The 19,480-nt window shown below is 33.1% G+C and overlaps 2 protein-coding genes across 7 annotated transcripts in view; one reads left to right on the top strand and one right to left on the bottom strand.

Annotated features, from left to right (window-relative positions):
- LOC143045644 (cytosolic Fe-S cluster assembly factor nubp1-A-like) overlaps nt 1–5,999 on the top strand; it is a 31,902-nt gene extending 25,903 nt beyond the window's left edge. Inside the window, exons 8-12 of one of the 5 annotated variants that reach the window (XM_076218274.1) lie at nt 393–451; nt 2,972–3,023; nt 3,475–3,577; nt 4,639–4,722; nt 5,798–5,999. In XM_076218274.1, coding sequence (XP_076074389.1) covers nt 393–451; nt 2,972–3,023; nt 3,475–3,577; nt 4,639–4,722; nt 5,798–5,868 — 369 coding nt within the window. In that variant the 3' untranslated portion in view covers nt 5,869–5,999. Of the gene's footprint in view, nt 1–392; nt 504–1,243; nt 1,296–2,539; nt 2,592–2,899; nt 2,952–2,971; nt 3,024–3,474; nt 3,578–4,638; nt 4,723–5,797 lie in introns of all 5 variants that reach the window. The other 4 variants (XM_076218276.1, XM_076218278.1, XM_076218277.1 and 1 more) reach the window with 4 other exon arrangements.
- A 4,411-nt stretch (nt 6,000–10,410) lies between these two features.
- Nucleotides 10,411–18,411, bottom strand: LOC143045641 (testis-specific serine/threonine-protein kinase 1-like). Of its 2 annotated transcripts, none has more exons than XM_076218268.1 (8): nt 18,020–18,411; nt 17,255–17,495; nt 16,532–16,663; nt 15,724–15,837; nt 13,682–13,825; nt 12,646–12,769; nt 11,382–11,509; nt 10,411–10,839 (listed from the first exon to the last, which is right to left on the bottom strand). In XM_076218268.1, the coding sequence occupies exons 1-8, from the start codon at nt 18,323–18,325 to the stop codon at nt 10,424–10,426; spliced, it is 1,605 nt and encodes a 534-aa protein (XP_076074383.1). In that variant the 5' UTR covers nt 18,326–18,411; the 3' UTR covers nt 10,411–10,423. The 2 variants fall into 2 exon arrangements, with proteins under 2 accessions (XP_076074383.1, XP_076074384.1); XM_076218269.1 differs by having other exon boundaries at nt 18,029–18,408.
- Nucleotides 18,412–19,480: the final 1,069 nt, after the last annotated feature.

Here is a 19,480-nt window from a genome sequence, read left to right as displayed (position 1 = left end):
ATCATAAAAATTATTTTACATTCTTGGTTGTAATTGATATTAGATTTAATTCTGTGTAGATTGTGCTGTTTTGATTACTAGATTTGAATGTGTACTTGATAAACAAGTAAAACAGAAAATGGAGAACAAAATTAGGAACGAAAAAATTGGACAGTACCCGAAACCACACTGACCAAATTTTCTTACATGGACTGACATGTCGATGTGACAAAAAATGATGTTCTCTTAGTCTGCTGACATCTTTAATTTTGGCCATGTAAAAATTTTTTTTTTCGAACTAAAAGTCTTTAAGTTGCATTCACTCACACTTTCAAATGTTTTATCTGTAAATCTTTTATTATGTACCTCAGAAGTCAAGTGCAGAAATAACAACAACATATTTTACATTGTAGGAAGTGTCCTTACAGGATGTAAGGAAAGAAATAGGATTTTGTAGAAAAGTCAATCTACCAATTATTGGTGTGGTGGAGAATATGAGTGGTTTTGTTTGTCCCAAGTGTAAGGTAAAGTATTACAATCTACCCATCATTGGTGTGGTGGAGAACATGAGTGGTTTTGTTTGTCCCAAGTGTAAGGTAAAGTATTACAATCTACCTATCATTGGTGTGGTGGAGAACATGAGTGGTTTTGTCTGTCCCAAGTGTAAGGTAAAGTATTACAATCTACCCATCATTGGTGTGGTGGAGAATATGAGTGGTTATGGCTGTCCCAAGTGTAAGGTAAAGTATTACAATCTACCCATCATTGGTGTGGTGGAGAATATGAGTAGTTTTGTTTGTCCCAAGTGTAAGGTAAAGTATTACAATCTACCCATCATTGGTGTGGTGGAGAATATGAGTGGTTATGGCTGTCCCAAGTGTAAGGTAAAGTATTACAATCTACCAATCATTGGTGTGGTGGAGAATATGAGTGGTTATGGCTGTTCCAAGTGTAAGGTAAAGTATTACAATCTAACCATCATTGGTGTGGTGGAGAACATGAGTGGTTTTGTTTGTCCCAAGTGTAAGGTAAAGTATTACAATCCACCCATCATTGGTGTGGTGGAGAATATGAGTGGTTTTGTTTGTCCCAAGTCTAAGGTAAAGTATTACAATCTAACCATCATTGGTGTGGTGGAGAACATGAGTGGTTTTGTTTGTCCCAAGTGTAAGGTAAAGTATTACAATCTACCCATCATTGGTGTGGTGGAGAACATGAGTGGTTATGGCTGTCCCAAGTGTAAGGTAAAGTATTACAATCTACCCATCATTGGTGTGGTGGAGAACATGAGTGGTTTTGTCTGTCCCAAGTGTAAGGTAAAGTATTACAATCTACCAATTGTTGGTGTGGTGGAGAATATGAGTGGTTTTGTTTGTCCCAAGTGTAAGGTAAAGTATTACAATCTAACCATCATTGGTGTGGTGGAGAACATGAGTGGTTTTGTTTGTCCCAAGTGTAAGGTAAAGTATTACAATCTACCCATCATTGGTGTGGTGGAGAACATGAGTGGTTTTGTTTGTCCCAAATGTAAGGTAAAGTATTACAATCTACCAATCATTGGTGTGGTGGAGAATATGAGTGGTTATGGCTGTCCCAAGTGTAAGGTAAAGTATTACAATCTACCAATCATTGGTGTGGTGGAGAATATGAGTGGTTATGGCTGTCCCAAATGTAAGGTAAAGTATTACAATCTAACCATCATCGGTGTGGTGGAGAACATGAGTGGTTATGGCTGTCCCAAGTGTAAGGTAAAGTATTACAATCTACCCATCATTGGTGTGGTGGAGAATATGAGTGGTTTTGTTTGTCCCAAGTGTAAGGTAAAGTATTACAATCTACCCATCATTGGTGTGGTGGAGAACATGAGTGGTTATGGCTGTCCCAAGTGTAAGGTAAAGTATTACAATCTACCCATCATTGGTGTGGTGGAGAATATGAGTGGTTTTGTTTGTCCCAAGTGTAAGGTAAAGTATTACAATCTACCCATCATTGGTGTGGTGGAGAACATGAGTGGTTATGGCTGTCCCAAGTGTAAGGTAAAGTATTACAATCTACCCATCATTGGTGTGGTGGAGAATATGAGTGGTTTTGTTTGTCCCAAGTGTAAGGTAAAGTATTACAATCTACCCATCATTGGTGTGGTGGAGAATATGAGTGGTTTTGTCTGTCCCAAGTGTAAGGTAAAGTAATACAATCTACCCATCATTGGTGTGGTGGAGAATATGAGTGGTTTTGTTTGTCCCAAGTGTAAGGTAAAGTATTACAATCTACCAATTATTGGTGTGGTGGAGAATATGAGTGGTTTTGTTTGTCCCAAGTGTAAGGTAAAGTATTACAATCTACCAATCATTGGTGTGGTGGAGAATATGAGTGGTTTTGTTTGTCCCAAGTGTAAGGTAAAGTATTACAATCTACCAATTATTGGTGTGGTGGAGAACATGAGTGGTTTTGTTTGTCCCAAGTGTAAGGTAAAGTATTAAAATCTACCAATTATTGGTGTGGTGGAGAATATGAGTGGTTTTGTTTGTCCCAAGTGTAAGGTAAAGTATTACAATCTACCCATCATTGGTGTGGTGGAGAACATGAGTGGTTTTGTTTGTCCCAAATGTAAGGTAAAGTATTACAATCTACCCATCATTGGTGTGGTGGAGAATATGAGTGGTTTTGTTTGTCCCAAGTGTAAGGTAAAGTATTACAATCTACCCATCATTGGTGTGGTGGAGAATATGAGTGGTTATGGCTGTCCCAAGTGTAAGGTAAAGTATTACAATCTACCCATCATTGGTGTGGTGGAGAATATGAGTGGTTTTGTTTGTCCCAAATGTAAGGTAAAGTATTACAATCTACCCATCATTGGTGTGGTGGAGAATATGAGTGGTTTTGTTTGTCCCAAGTGTAAGGTAAAGTATTACAATCTACCCATCATTGGTGTGGTGGAGAACATGAGTGGTTTTGTCTGTCCCAAATGTAAGGTAAAGTATTACAATCTAACCATCATTGGTGTGGTGGAGAACATGAGTGGTTTTGTCTGTCCCAAGTGTAAGGTAAAGTATTACAATCTACCAATTATTGGTGTGGTGGAGAATATGAGTGGTTTTGTTTGTCCCAAGTGTAAGGTAAAGTATTCCTTTTGGTTACTATAACATTTACTGTTTACGTTTTTCATATTAGTGGGTTATGGTACATACTAGATTCTGACAATATTAATAGTCTGCACTTATTGTGAGCTATATTTTTCTCTAGAATTCTCAGCTAGTTCCCAATACAGAATCATTGATCTATATCTGGGTTTTTTTTTAACTTGTCATTTTAACATTATACACCATAGATTTAGGGATTTTATGTCCTTATCTAAAAATTCTCATTTGAACAACTTTTAGGTCTAAAGCATGGCATATGATTGAAGTTACATGATTTTTTTCTGGAAAGCATTTAAGTATTATTTATTACAGTTTACTTCATATTTTTAACTTTCCATGTTGTTGTTTTTTACAGACTGAATCCCAAATATTTCCACCAACTACTGGTGGTGGTGAAAAAATGGCAGCTGAACTTGATATACCATTTCTAGGGAAACTCCCATTAGATCCTAGAATAGGTAACATATGATAATTACATTTTTACAGTTATATACGTTGAGATATAAGACAAACATGTAAAACACCAACCTATCTGATTTATTATCTCCCTTTTTGTCCCCATCGTGGCATGTTGCATTTCTGTGTAGAAAGACAGAGTGTTGGTCTGTTTTGTTTGCGCTCTGACATGCACAATTCTTGCCAGATTTTTATACTCTTTTATCATAGGTTTGTATCAGCAATATCTAGGACAATTATGTAAATCAGTGCTGATCAATTATTTGTATAAGAGTTTTGACCCTTTGAAATAATAATAATATGGTTATTTGTGCGCTCACTTGAACAATTTTAACCAAATTTTAAACTCATTTACATCAAAGGTTCAAATCAGTAATGCCTCAGACAATTTGTAAATAAGTGCTGATCAAATTTTTGTAAAAGAGTTGTGCCCTTGGAAATATTGATAATATCTGAAATTAAATTGCATTTTGCTCTCTAGGATATTCATATAAAGTTAATTTTAGTTATTGCCCTTTGACAAGTATAATTTTTGTCATTTCAGGGACATTGGTACTGTGTACTTGTATCTCTCTTGAATCTACCTCTGTTGTCTCATGATAGTGTACTTTTTAAGAATCTTAATCATCAGAATGTAGTTTATAGTTTCCATTGCTTACTGGATCATACTATAGACGTAGCTGGTTCTCCACTCTCCACTAAGGAATAAGAGATTTTGTAGTAGTTAGAATAATGTGTTTAGATAGAGTGACATGTCTTCTTGTTGACTGATACCTTGTTGGACAATACTATTTCTCTAATCTATCAGAGTATTAATCTATATAATGTAAAGCTTCCAGAGCAATCTAGATCTCTAGATTGAGATCCTTATGGAATTCCCTTCACCAAAGATGTTATCAATAAGTGTAATAGAAATTAAACACAATTCCAAGTAAGTTGTTCAGTAGGGATTGGCAGGTTTTGAAACATTGAAAATGTGGTTTCATAATTAATTGTAACAAATATGAAAGTAAAAAACAAGTAAAAGGAGGCAACTATGTAATAAATTAGTATATAATTTCAGGTCAATGTTGTGATGAAGGAAAGTCCTATTTGACCACAGTACCAGATTCTCCTGCTACAAAAGCTTACATTGATATTATAAATAGTAAGTATATATAATATATATTAAGTAGATCAGAAGCAGGGTAAACAGGATGTCATCTCCTCAAAGTAGCTACTTTTTAAGAAGACAAAAAATATCACAAACATACAAAATACACTTGTTGAGTCTTGCCTGAGTTACTTTAAAATGTTACCGGGTTTTCTTAATGATGGTAACATATTTTTACTTACCACAAGATCATTTTACTTTTGTGATGTGTCTTAATATTTAAGGTAATTTCTTCATTTACATTTTGTACTGTTGTATAAGCTTCCGAGTGCTATACACAACTTTTTCTTTATATATTAAGCCCAACTGTTACTATAATTAAAATAGTTGGCAGCAAATTTTTAGCAGAAAACTTTCTGGTCAGGAGCCAGGGGCTTGAAAATATTGAGAACATGAAAAAAAAGTGATGTACCTAAATGAATTTACCTAAATGAATTATATTTACTTGTGTAAAGCAAAATTTTAAAAAGTGTCCCCAAGACAACATTTCAGGACTTTGTGTCATGAAATTTTGTCTCTATCTTTGAAATAATGTTGAGAGAAAGACAAATTTCCATATGAAAGTTTGTTTATATACAGACAATATTTCATAGAGGTATACATTTTGTAGTATGAAATTTTATCTTGAGAAAGGGAGGTAATCCAAGGTTACATATTGTGTACATTGAGATTATTTCTTTAATATATTTCGTATGAAATTTAGTCTCATGAAAGGAAGGTTATAAACAGTTTATATTTAAGATAATGGTATCATTAAACCATTTGATTTGATTGATATTATAACAAACAAACCTGCATACTCAATTTATGTAGCAGTTTATGGTGCACACATGAAAAATATTTTTTTTTAAATTCAGAAAGGCTCACAATTTCATGTCAGAGGATTTCACACAGTAGACATAATTAGATTCAAAATTTTCATGGACTGTATTTCACAGTAAAATTTGTTATATGATGTATCATAATTTCTTTGAAAATATTTTGTTTATGGTAAGTTTTTCGTTGCTCTATTCCTCTTTTAATACTGTATGTCACATGGTTTTAAATCCAACATTTGTTTCTATTTTAGGAATTGAAAAGTATTGTGATGATTTTACATCCAGTCAAAACAGTGATACAGGAGAGAAGACAAATGAATAGCTACAGTTCATCAACAAATTAGTGCTGCACCGAAAAATGGAATTTTTTTACCCTGTCTTGTGCCAAGAATGATTTATGTACCAAGTCAAACATTAGAAAATCTTTTTAATAAAATATCTTTTGATTATTAACATAGTTTGAAATCATATAGTAAGGTTATTATATATGACAGGAATGGATTCATATGGGCGTACACCCGGCACGCACACCCTGAAAATCCCTTAAAAATTAAGTGTTAAGATAAAATCACAACCAATTTTTATGCCCCCCGTCATCACTGGAGGGAGAATTAAGTGGAAACCTTTTCAGTCTGACTGTCCATACAGTTTGCCTCAACCAAATGTTATAACTGATACATACTGCTAATTACCACAAAATACAAATCAAGATCAAATTTGGGTGGCGTTACTTTTACTATTCTCAAGATATGCCCCTTTATCAAGTTAAATATGAAATGTGAACTGAGAAGGTTTTAAATAAGGATTTGAATACTGACATAGAACGTGGATTATTTTAGAGGCCTAGGATATATGTAGTAGGGAATAATAGAAATATGTTGTAATTTTTGTACTTTTTCAAAGTAAATGGTTAAGCATATTTATTCTGATAGGGCTCGTTTTTAGTTTACAGTTATGCCCCTTTAAACATGTAAAATTGCAAAGCTAGAGGGGGCATTTGTGTCCTCTGACACATTCTTCTGTTATTTTGCTATGAGAAAAGCCACTTCCAATTTAGAAATATACTACTGCAACAGCTTGTCATCATCACTCCTCTAAAACTGCACAACGTAATTTAATGAAACTTTGTAAATGAGGCCCCATAGTAAACTGGACATAACAAATGAGAGGTTACCACTGATATCTTGAGTTTGGAAGCCCCTTACAAACAATTGATGTATTGTATTGCATGCAGGATGCAAATTAGGTCACATAAGTTCCAAAAGAACCCTTTGAAAAGAAACATTTTCACCTTTCTATCCATATTACCAGAGGTATCAGGAGATGACAAGTTCAATTGTCAATAAAACAACTATCCTTTTGACCATAGGACACCACTCAACTCAGTCTGTCTGTCCAGAATGTATGACATTTCTTTGCCGTTCTTGATTCTGATGGGTAAAGGAGTAGGTCCAGTAAGAGCCGATTTTGGCCTCAAATTTCAGTTTCATCTTACGAAAGATTTTGGACGCTTTTAAAACACTTCAGTGTCTATTTCAATTGATTCAATTAGCTTATGTGAAAGATTTTAACTGATTCAGTCATTAAAAACGATTTGATTCTAGCTAAAATATGAAAAATTTATCAAATATGCCAAAAAACGTCACTTTTCAAAGGGTTTTTGTCAAAAATGCAAGTGGCTGCATCCATGTTCATCCTCAACTTTTATACATGTTATGTATTATCATCAAATACAACTTACATTTCAATTTTATGAATGAACACGAATGCAGCCACTTTCATTTAAGACGGAAAGCATCTAAAAATTAACTAAAATGCTAAAATTGTGAAGATTTCTATTATTTAGTATGACTTAATGATGCTAGTACCTGATATATGCGCATTGTATTGTCAAACACAGCCCATATTTACATGTATGTAGCAAAAGCATTTTACTTTCCAGTAAATAGCTAAAAGATTACATTTTCACAATTTTGTAAAACTGCTACATTTTGGGGCCAAAAAGGGGTCTTACTGAACCTACTCCTTTCGGTATTATCTCTGAAGTTACAAAATATTGTATTGCAGCAATGATCCCACACGCTTCATTTTTATGTCAAATCTTTTCAAAGTTCATTTAGTGTCCACCGACGGTCTTTCATCATTAACTTTTGCTATTGGACTACTGGGATAAATGCTACTAGTCTCTTTCTACATAGATGTTCCTTGTAGTAACTATTTTAAAAAAACACTGGGGATTTGATTCATGAACAAATAATTGAGTTTTCAGAAAAATGGACAACTTATTTTTTGGTTTTAATGCCTCTTTAGATTACTGAAAACCAACTTATTTTCGCTGATACTTTATTGCACGTTTTACCCTTTCTTGACCACTTCGCGGCTATTAAATTTCGGGATTTACTGACTTACTTTAATAAGGAAAGATCAAATTTTGAACATATTCTCGACAATTTATATTTGCGTTATATTTCTACTCGTGAAAATCGCCAAAATAAATTGCTTGCAAAAATAAGTTGGTTTACAGTAAATAATTCTGTAAGAATTGTTATTATTACAACAATCATATCTTTTTTTTGTTTTTATCAATACTAAAATTGATCAAGTTAGTAAATTTAAACATAACCAAACATATAATGAGTACTATGGATCCTAAATCATATCAATACACATATTTTGACATTGCATTGGTGTTTATACAACCCCACAAAAAAATTAGTGTCACATGAAAAGTTGTCTCCAAGTTTACATTAGCGTCACATGTATAGTTGTCTCCTAGCTTACATTAGTGTTACATGTATAGTTGTCTCCTAGCTAACATTATTGTCACATGTACAGTTGTCTCCTAGCTTACATTAGCGTCAAGTTGTCTCCTAGTTTACATTAGCGTCACATGTACAGTTGTCTCCTTGCTTACATTAGTTACATGTATAGTTGTCTCCTAGCTTAAATTATTGTCACATGTACAGTTGTCTCCTAGCTTACATTAGCGTCACATATACAGTTGTCTCTTTGCTTACATTAGCGTCACATGTATAGTTGTCTCCTAGTTTAAATTAGTGTCACATGTACAGTTGTCTCATAGTTTAAATTAGCGTCACATGTATAGTTGTCTCCTTGCTTACATTAGCGTCACATGTATAGTTGTCTCCTAGTTTACATTAGCGTCACATGTATAGTTGTCTCCTTGCTTACATTAGTGTCACTAGTACAGTTGTCACCTTGCTTACATTAGCGTCACATGTACAGTTGTCACCTTGCTTACATTAGCGTCACATGTATAGTTGTCACCTTGCTTACATTAGCGTCACATGTACAGTTGTCTCCTTGCTTACATTAACGTCACATGTATAGTTGTCTCCTAGTTTACATTAGCGTCACATGTATAGTTGTCTCCTTGCTTACATTAGTGTCACTAGTACAGTTGTCACCTTGCTTACATTAGCGTCACATGTATAGTTGTCCCCTTGCTTTAAACATTAGCGTCACACGTATAGTTGTCTACTTGGCAATCAGACAAAAACGTCTTATTTTGTATACTAGTAGTAGAAATGTTGTCTTAGAAAAAGTACACAAGTTCAGGGAACGTACACTTTATTGATAACATCCCAGACCAGTAGGGAACTAAAGTTAGGCAGAATAAATATACGTTGACACGGTAACAGATCAACCTTGTTCTTTATTCACCATCTGGATCGGTGAAAAAGACCGGTATACAATCCATTTGACTTTTTTTTTTATTGATGACTGGGTGGATAGTACTGGTCAGACATTATATGTATCTGATAGTACTATTTATGGGTTGTATTTGTAATTATAGTGATGTGATGGTGATTGACCAAAAGGGAGATTTCTGAAACCAAACATCGAGAACCAACAAAATAAAATGGGCGCTGGCTACGGTTACATGTAAATGTAACAATAATGAAAATATTATTGTTACATTGCAGACTAATTGCCGGAATGCAATATTGGATAAGGAATCGATTAATTACGAATGTAACAATAATTATTGAGTCAACGGTTACATTGGGTTATTGTTACACTTCAATGTACGCTGGGACTAGTAATTAATATATGTATTAAATTAAAACTTGAAAACTTTTATTTGAATTTTACAAATTTGCATAAAAATTTTGGTAGCATGTTTTAGTCCGACGAATCTTGGTTCAACCAAGCAGCCATGTCAAACGAGTGATGCAGCAATATGCACGTCTGTATTTCATACTGTACAATTCCATTCAGTATTAAACCTTTTTTGAAGTTAAAGAAACTTTCAATGTCTGTAATGTTTCAGCTGAAAACATATTTTTTTACTCTTGCGATCAAGGATTTGTGTATTAAAAATCCTTGTTGCGATGTTTATATTTTCGTCCAATTTTTTGTTGGAAGCAAATGTGAGGTTGTAATATGATTTCATTATCGTCCATTACTGATTTTATCTTCATCTCCGATTTCCATATTAGCATAGCTTAAAAATCCAATAAAAAATACAAGTGAAAGCAATTGATGTTAACATCTGCCGACATGTTGAAACTGGTGGAATCCGATCGGTGTTTTCATTTTCAGAGTCTAGCTATTTTGTGATAGTAATTTCATTCTTATTGACGAGAAAAAAAACACAACTATAGAAGATTTAAGTTTAATTAATCTAGCGTACATTGAGGTGCATTAATGTAACAATAACGCGGCAATGTAATTGTAGACTCAATTATTATTGTTACATTCGTAATCGGATCCTTTCCCAACCCTGCATTCCGGCAATTAGTCTCCAATGAACTATTAATATTTTTATTATTGTTACATTTCCATGTAATTTGGGATCCGTTATAAGCTAGGGCTTACAAATAATTGAACAAAAACGCCGTTTGATTAACATTTTATTTATTATTAGAACTTGCTTCATCGGGTATTAAATGACCAACAGTAGAGAATAACAAATCTTTTTTCTCGATTTCTTCTTTCACCTTTTCAATTTGCTCTCTTACTGGTCTCATTTGGATTTCATATTTTTCCTGTTTCTGCTGAAGACACTGTTTAGCCACTTTACCACCGAGACAAGAGTGTAGTAATTTCTTGTCGTGTTCGGTGTTTTCAATATGTTTTTCTACTATGATATGCAATGCTTTTTCCTGTGGCATCTTTAAAATAGAATTCAATGGACCACGTCGGAACCGGTTCATAGCGGTGACGACTTTTGCTGCATTCTTGAATTTGTTCAATGTTTTGACGGCATTGCTGAATTTTTTGCCGCCAATAGCTGGTCTTTGTTTTGGTTTTACATCGAGAGCTGAACCTGTTAAATCATTTCAAATTTCAAATTGTTTGATTGAAAAAAATCAAGATGTTTAACAATTAAAAGAACATATACATAAGGATACTACAATAATTCAACAATATAATGATATTCTAGTACCTTCATCTACATTAGTGAAAACTTGATGATAAACATCTACATGCATACATTAGTTTATCTTCGATCCTGTATTATTTATTGGAGTTAAATGAATATGCAATGATAACACTATAAATAATGAGTTGAAAAAAACGAATAACAAAATATTTAGAATTATTAAACTTCAATTAAAAGTCAATAAAAAAAACATATATAAAGGACTCCTACTTCAAGACCTTTCATTTCATTTTTTTCAGTTTAATCATGTTAAGATACTCCTGTATTGAATTTCAAAGCATGTACTCCTAAGGACCTCTTAATTAAAAAGCGTTTTAATTTCTTTTAAATGTTTCAGATTTGATGTATTCACAAGTGACCATCTTGTTTTTACATTAGAACCAATGCCCACAAGTTTAAATAAACGTGGTATATTGTGCATTTACCTTCAGTTATTGTCATTAATTGCTCACTAAGCTTTTTGCCAACAGGCCCAGCGACTCCTGTAAATGCTGCTGCTGAATCAACTGGTATCTGTGGAATTTTAGTAAGGTCAACTGAACTAGTACCAGTCCTATAAAAGATGGACAATATTAAAGACGTATTATTGTAGTTTTAGATATATGATAAATAAGTGGTTATTGGCTTCGCTTTCCGTAACTGTGAGTACTCTCAGATCTGTACTGTGTGTCTTTTGTGCTTTTGGTAGTTGTTATTATTTGTATCGATCTTGTGAGTTAAACCCACAAACGCTTTTCGACTAATTTTTAAAGTGGCCGGGTCCTTATGTTTTGATGTTACGCCAATGTCCCAAATTTAAACCTGCTACTTTATGTATGTGTCTGTTCCAAGTCTTGAGTCTGTTATTCAGTGATTGCAGTTCGTTTGCTGTACATCATATTTGTAACATGAATGGTTATTTTTCTTTCGATATTGAAAAGTTAATATTTGTTTATTGTTTTGAACATACACCAGGCCATTAGTTTTTTCGTTGCAATTATTTTACATTAGTAATTTCAGTTTGCTTTGCGGGTATGTGATTTTCTCGTTGTTAAAGGCAACACGAGCAGGGCAACACATAGTTGCTAACTTGCTAACTGGTGAAGCGTCGTCTCTTTGGCAATCATTTTGCATCTTCTTTTTTGTATAAATGACTTATTCTGACTAATGATGGTAATGCATAAAACAGAGCTGAAATTTGAAATTCGACCCGCCAACACTTTCTCTCTGGCTGAAAAGTTGACTTATATGTTACATTTATAACAAAGCAATGCGATCGGGGCCTTTTATAAATTTCGGGTAGCATGTGCTTTGTACCTTGCTGAAGACCGTTCGGTTGCCTGCAGTTTAATAATTTCTGTGCCATCGTGTCTCTTGTGGAAAGTTGTCTCATTGGCAAACCATCATACAACGTATTTTTTTCATATTTTACATGATGCGTGCAGCTTAAACATGCCGTTTTAATTGTCGAAAGCTAGCAAAAAAGATACACCAAAGCATGTAGTCTGCTGGTTTTGAGATAGATATTGATATCTTTTATTACAGCATCTAACATTTCTGAAGCATAAAAGCAAAAAGTTTTCAATGACATTATCACAAGTTATAAAAGATCAATTAGTCGATTCTTTCTGCCATAAGAAAATGGAACTAACATCTAGTCATGTCTAAATTACAATGAAGTCAAAGTAACATGCAATAACGATATCTTACCCGTGAACCGCCGCAACAGCTGATAAAACATCCTTAACACGTGACAATCTAACTTTATTTTTGTGTTGGTCACAGTTGAAACCATGTTCAGCAGATGGATCAATTTCAACATGGTTTTCAGTAACTTGAAAGAAATAAATGTATGAATATATATTTCGTCAAGTAACTGATAACTTCTATCAAATTTATATAGAGTATCTTTGTTTTTAGACTCGTACCTTGCTGTAGATATTTTTTTTTTATCTCGCGACAAACCATTTATTCAAAAACAAAACATGTCCTTCTCACACAGTAGTTGAATAGTCGGTGCCAAACTACCCAGAATGTGTATGTAGAAAGTACAATTACCTTGAAACAGCCACGTCATGCTGCTTTATGGTCGGGTTGTTGTCGCTTTGACACATTCCCCATTTCCATTCTCAATTTTATTTATTAACAACTTTTTTGCCTGCTCGGATTTGGGTTTAATGTACAAGGTTAACCTCAGAAATTTTATCATTAAAAATGTATTTTATTTATTGAATAGTGATTTCCATTATATTTAGTTGAATGTATCACTCTGTCTTTGCCTCATCGCCTCATATTCCTGTACAATAACACATTAACGAATTTCTTTTACAGCCGATTTCATTGAGTGTGTAGTTAAAGGTAATAACTGAACCGGTAAGTCATCATTAGGTTAGGTAAAAAAGATAAAATCTTTATAGCTACACACTCAATGAAATCGGCTGTAAGATACACCTGCTCCTTTTAAAGGTTTACACCTACCAACCATCATAGCCATTGTTGACACAGACGAATCTCCCGTTCCTTTTATATGTTAAGTCACCAGACTTCTGATCCATACCTGACACATAAAAATCTCATGTTTCTTTAATAGAGTTTTGCTCACAAGCTTGCATAGCCATAACTGAGTGACACAGATAATTCTCCTGTTCCGTTTGGAGGTTTAAACTTAACATGCAGCCTTCGTCGTCATAGATGAAAAATACGATTCTCTTGTTCTTTTTTTTCCTTTAAAGAGATTTACACTTACCAGCCTTCATAGCCATAGCTGACACAGACGAATCTCCTGTTCCTTTGAGAGGTTTACACATCCATCTGTGTTTGTATATGGAAGATATTGGTGGACGTTTTCCAGGCTCGATGTTCAACATCTGCTTTATCAAATCCCGACCATCTCAAGGAAAAATAAACCAAGAACGATATTAGTAAAAGTTGAAGACGACAAAGGACAATATGATATAATCCACTTTAAACTGGTCCTAAAGTTAAAGCTTAATCAAATAAGTCAAAATAAAAAAAAAATAGTGCCTTATATGTAAGCTTCAATAAATATTTCATTTTCGGTGCTGATGTTGCTTAAAGAGTTAGTGAATTAAGATATGATTCACGCAGAATTGTTGGTAAATAAGGTAAACAAAATCTAAGAGTACTGTTGGCAGATTTTTGAATATTTTCTTTATTGACATTGATCATGTTTTCAACAATTTAAAAATCATGACTGGACGTATGCAAATGTCCAATTGTTGAACGTATGCAAATGTCCAATTGTTGATACTTATTATTCTGAGGCTTGTCGTTATTTCCATGTTGGCATTGCAAGAGATCTACTTATATTGGGCTTTTGATGTTTTTGAGCTGAATCCATTAGAAGCGTTTTGATTGATATATATCTGTTTGATAAGTTATCGAAGGTATCAGGCTTATAATTAAAGACGCGCGTTTTGTCTACATACGACTCATCGGTGACGCTCAGATCAAAATATTTTACAAAGCCAAACAAGTATGAAGTTGAAGAGCATTAAGGACCAAACATTCCAAAAAGTTGTGCCAACACCATGATTTATTTGTTTGATGAAGTTGTAGTCTGGAATGGCTTTTGGCGACCAAGAATACTCGTAAATTGGTACTTTGTGTCTTTCTGTGTTGTTATTTCTTTGTAAACTGAATTGGTGAGTATTTTTTACCATTTGGTGTGGTACTAAGCTGTCGCATTGCTATATGAGGCAAGGGGTGAGGTGAGTGGTCACAAGCATGTGTATTACTGTCACATCTGATCCTAGTATACAGGACCTTTAAGTCCAGTGGTTGTTGTTGTATGTCGTCAGTAAAACAGTAAAAAAAAATATCAAATAAATGAAATCAGGCAATTTGTTTTCTCTATAGTTTTGTTTATGTTGACTTTATGCTTTAAAATTACAGTTATGATTACTATTTTTCCATCATACACGTACTGTTGATATCATGGTATTTCTCATAGACATGAAATATCTAATTTTCTTCAGAAAAAATAACGATCTCGAATATTGTTATAAAACAAAATTAATGGTGTTATGTATAAAATTCGTGAAGGTAATGAAAAAAAAAGGGAATAAAACTTGCATTTAACAACTTGCTTAATCAACTGCATATAAAATGCTATTAAATTAGTGTATAGATATATTATTTCTTCCTAATATGCAGATTAATATCTCTCAGTTGTAGCCATTATTAGGAGATATAATGTAAGGTCAAAGTTTCAACATAGATTTTTACGTATCATACGATTGATATCAACACCGAAGCATTCGCCAATGTGCTAATAGAGTACCCTTATGGACTGATTTTTTTGTTGGTAATTATTTTTAAAAATAAAATGGACAAAGAAGTTTTATTTACTTTAGTGTGTGAATATATGAGAAAAAAATAAAATTACATATTAATGATTTTATAAACACTTTAAACTGTTAAAAGATAACTTGATTGGAATCAAAAGAAGAATTTGCTTATATTACGCTAGTTATTATCTCCCCTTTCACTTGTATTTATACAATGAAAGATTTTGCTTTTCAAATTGTATGATATGTTTAGGTTTTTTTTTTGTGTGTGTGTTTTACTTTCTGATTGGCTGTTTTAAAAATTTTACTTGAAAAAAAAGAAGAAAAAAAACCTGATCTAATTGGAGTAAGAGGATGTTTTTTTGTGAGTATAAGCAAGCTTTGCAACAACTGCTCTAAATTATTGCTTTTGGTAAAGTAAGCTTATATTCAGAATTTTGTTAATTATATTTATCAAGCAATAAATAAATCCACTCACCTTTGGAAACATATTTGAAGAACTGTAACTTTTCTGACATGCAACACCTGAGGATATCGATATCTTCGTCACGATACGGTAATCTGCCACACAGCATAGAGTACAAACATATTCCTGAAAAAGTAAACCGTAAAATACTTTACAACATACATAATGAACATACGAAACACGCATATATACCAAGGAGGACTCAAAACAAACATACTCCTGAAAAAGTATATTTAAAAAAAAACTATACAACACACAGAATAAACATACGAATCACGCATTTAGATCTATAACACACAGCATAGAGAACAAACATAATCCTTGCAAAGTAAATCGTAAAATACAATACAACATATAGAACTGGCATCAGAAACACGCATTTATACCACAAAGCATACAGAACAAACATGTTCCTGAAAAAAGTAAATTGTAAAATACTACTAGTATACAACCTCACAGAATGAACACAAGACACACGCATATATACCACGGTGTATACAGAATAAACATACTCCTGAAAAAGTAAATAGTAAATACTATATAACACAAGGAATGAACATATGAATCACGCATATATACCACAGAGCATACAGATCAAACATACTCCTGGCAAAGTAAATCGTAAAATACTATACAACAAACAGAATGAACATACGAATCAGCTCTGGTCAACGCGTTTACACCTCAATAAAATTACAGAAAGAAGCATTTTAATCATAACAGATAGGAAGGTCAGCTTTGAATATGTATATATATATTTTATGCGAACTTGCAAATGCAATTAATCCTTGGAAAAGAACATGTGTGTATTATTTATTACCCATGCTCCATATGTCCGCTGTTACTCCATCATAGTGATTGCCATCCATGACTTCCGGTGCAGTATAAACATATGAACCACAATTGGTTTCCAGCAACTCGTTGCTTGGCATAGTCCTCGCAAAACCGAAATCTAAATGAAATAAAATGATCAGTTTATGAAATAAAATGTTATTGCTGACTATGCGGTATGTGCTTTGCTCATTGTTGAAGGCCGTACGGTGACCTATAGTTGTTAATGTCTGGCTCATCTGGTCTCTTGTCGAGAGTTAACTCATTGGCAATCATACCACATCTTCTTTTTTATATTTTCATAAAATTGAGAAAGGAAATGGTGAATATGTCAAAGCGACAACCACCCGACCATAGAGCAAACAACAGCATTTTTGTGATTTATTCAATGTGTAACGAGAATTGATTGAGAAGCTGTGAACAAATATAGCCAAATGTTTCATTTTCTGTTTTATTCAAGCCCTAAAATATTTACTGCGTATTGTAGTATTCACAAAGAAGCAAAACAAAATAAATCAAAACCTGAAGACATATTAACTTATGTGCACTACTGTGTAACAGATCCATAATACTCTACAAATATGATTTTCATTTTAAAAATAAGAAAACATGGTTGAGTAGTTTAAGTTCTAAAATATTACAAATTAGTTATAATATGTTAGTTATAATTAAGTATCTGATGATGTGTTAAAATTATTTGTGAGAGACGTACCTGCCAGCTTAACATTAAAATATCTATCTAACAGAATATTGTCACATTTAATGTCACGATGACATATTTCACTCTCATGGAGGTAAGCAACAATATCTAGCAGTTGCTTGAACAAACGTCGTGCATCTGCTTCCCCTAAACAACCAAGTTTATTTATGAAAGTTGTTAAGTCTCCATTGGGTGCATATTCCATGGTGATGTAGAACATTCGGTCACATTCAAACAACTGCATTACATCTAACTGAAAAAGAATAAATATGATATCACTCTAAGTGCTCAAATAGGTGGCAGAGTAAAGGGTATAGTAGCATATCCCCCATATTTCCACCTTTTTTGTCAAAAATTGTAAAAGTTGTCGAATAACTTATGAAACTATATTTGTTTTGAAAATTATCTGAAGTTGACCAATTCGTATAATCGGGTACTATAACAACTTTTATTTTCTTATTCTTCGATAAAATCAAAAAGACTCGGGGTTCAATCTAGAGTTCACATGCATGTCGTTTGTGCTAGCATACTATTGAGTTGTTGTCTTATAGATACACAATGTTTTCCTTCTATTTGTATGTATTAATGAAAGTGAAATAGAGAAAAAATAAAAGCTGCAGCTGAATTACTGTCAGATTCTAAAATTACCAAACAAAGAAAATATAGTTTCAGTAAAAGATTTAAGAGTAATGCACACACTTAAATTTGGTCAAAGTAGAATGTTATGTCTTGTGAACTGAAAAAGTGTAGGATCATATAGGTAAAGTGTAGGTAAACTAGGATTACCAATCCATGGTGCTGCAATGTTCTCAAAATTTCTAGTTCTCTTGGGATGAACTTCTGACAATCTCCTGGGTGCAATCGGGACTTGTGGATAATTTTAATTGCAACCGTCTCTTTCGTACGGGTGCAAAATGCTTTCTTTACTTTTGAATACTTCCCCTCGCCAATAGTTTTTCCTATGATAAATCCTTTCGTTTCCAGTATGTTTAAGTTAGATTTATCTGGTTTCCATCCGCCATTTTTCTCCTTTAACGCCAGTACATTGTTAAGTCTCGTTACTGATAAGTCCCATTTCGCCATTCTTTCGTGTGCTCCCTCATTCCCCAAGACCTGCTTCTAGGTAACGTTATGTGACGTCTCTTATCTTTATGACGCAACAAAAATGGATTAAGAAAAAGATCGGCAAAGATTATGTAGATTCGCAATATTTCGGATATATATGAAATTGTGCAAGTATCAAGAGCTAAGAAATATCGAACATTTAAATTTTGATATATGTAGCATTTGAACTCCCTTATATACAAACAAATTGAAAATGGAAAACAGATCTATGTATGTGTGTAGAATGTAGATAGAAAAAAAAACAAGTTATATGGTTGTTCGAAAACATGTCGACAGAGTTTCGTATAAATATAACAAGCTATTGCTATGAAAATATCCGTTTTAACAGAGACATATAATACAATTATATGTCTCTGGTTTTAATGATATTGAATTTGTTAAATTTTTATGCAGTCATAAAATGAAAATTTTCAGTAAAAATCAATTTATCCCGATAAAAGAGTGAAAAGGCGTCATCTGGACAAAACTTAAATGATGATGTGTTACGGTCCACATGCAGTTGTCTCTGAATATAATGTTTGCCAATATACTTTGATGTTTTTTACCTAAAATATACTTATATATCTTCGCACCGAGATAAATAAAATTGTAATAAGCAAATGGTCACCATGACTGATATAGATGAGATTCTGGATTGAGGTTCTGTAATAAAAAATAGGATATTTGTCATTATTAAAAAAAAAAAGAACTTATTCGTAAAATTCTTATAAAAATGATTTTATTTTTAATTTTTCTGCAATTATATGATTTCTTTATTCTATATATTGTTCATTTTGTAATCAGTATTGTATCAATGTATTCTTTTATTTGCCACAGTGTTTTCTATTCTTTTTCCTTTTTGCTTATTTGTCTCTATTCATAATATCATTAGGGCATTGTATATCTTCTCTCTTCTGCAAACCCCATCCAGATCATATAAGACTGACGCTCTAAAGGAATTATTGTCCTCAAATTACCATTTTTTAAAAACTGATTCTAACATTTTTGCCTGTCATCATGAAAGTTATATAAGAGGAGCAGAACAGTTTAACAGGAAAAATATCAGCAATGCAAGGTTTATAAAAAAAAAGTGCAAATGTGATTCCAACGACATATCGACTGCTTGTAGGAACA

The sequence above is a fragment of the Mytilus galloprovincialis genome, chromosome 9, assembly GCF_965363235.1.
Source record: "Mytilus galloprovincialis chromosome 9, xbMytGall1.hap1.1, whole genome shotgun sequence".
In the NCBI taxonomy this organism is placed as follows: domain Eukaryota; kingdom Metazoa; phylum Mollusca; class Bivalvia; order Mytilida; family Mytilidae; genus Mytilus; species Mytilus galloprovincialis.
This window is presented reverse-complemented; position numbering and strand designations above follow the sequence as displayed.

Bases quoted from the DNA above. Each gene is read 5' to 3' on its own strand.
- LOC143045641 (XM_076218268.1), bottom strand. From the start codon at position 18,325: ATGGCGAAATGGGACTTATCAGTAACGAGACTTAACAATGTACTGGCG. The intron at 17,496-18,019 runs GTTTACCTACAC...ATTCTTTTTCAG, and splicing joins ACCATGGATTGGTAATCCTA to TTAGATGTAATGCAGTTGTT. The intron at 12,770-13,681 runs GTAAGTGTAAAT...ATTTCTTTCAAG, and splicing joins AGCTATGGCTATGAAGGCTG to TTACTGAAAACCATGTTGAA.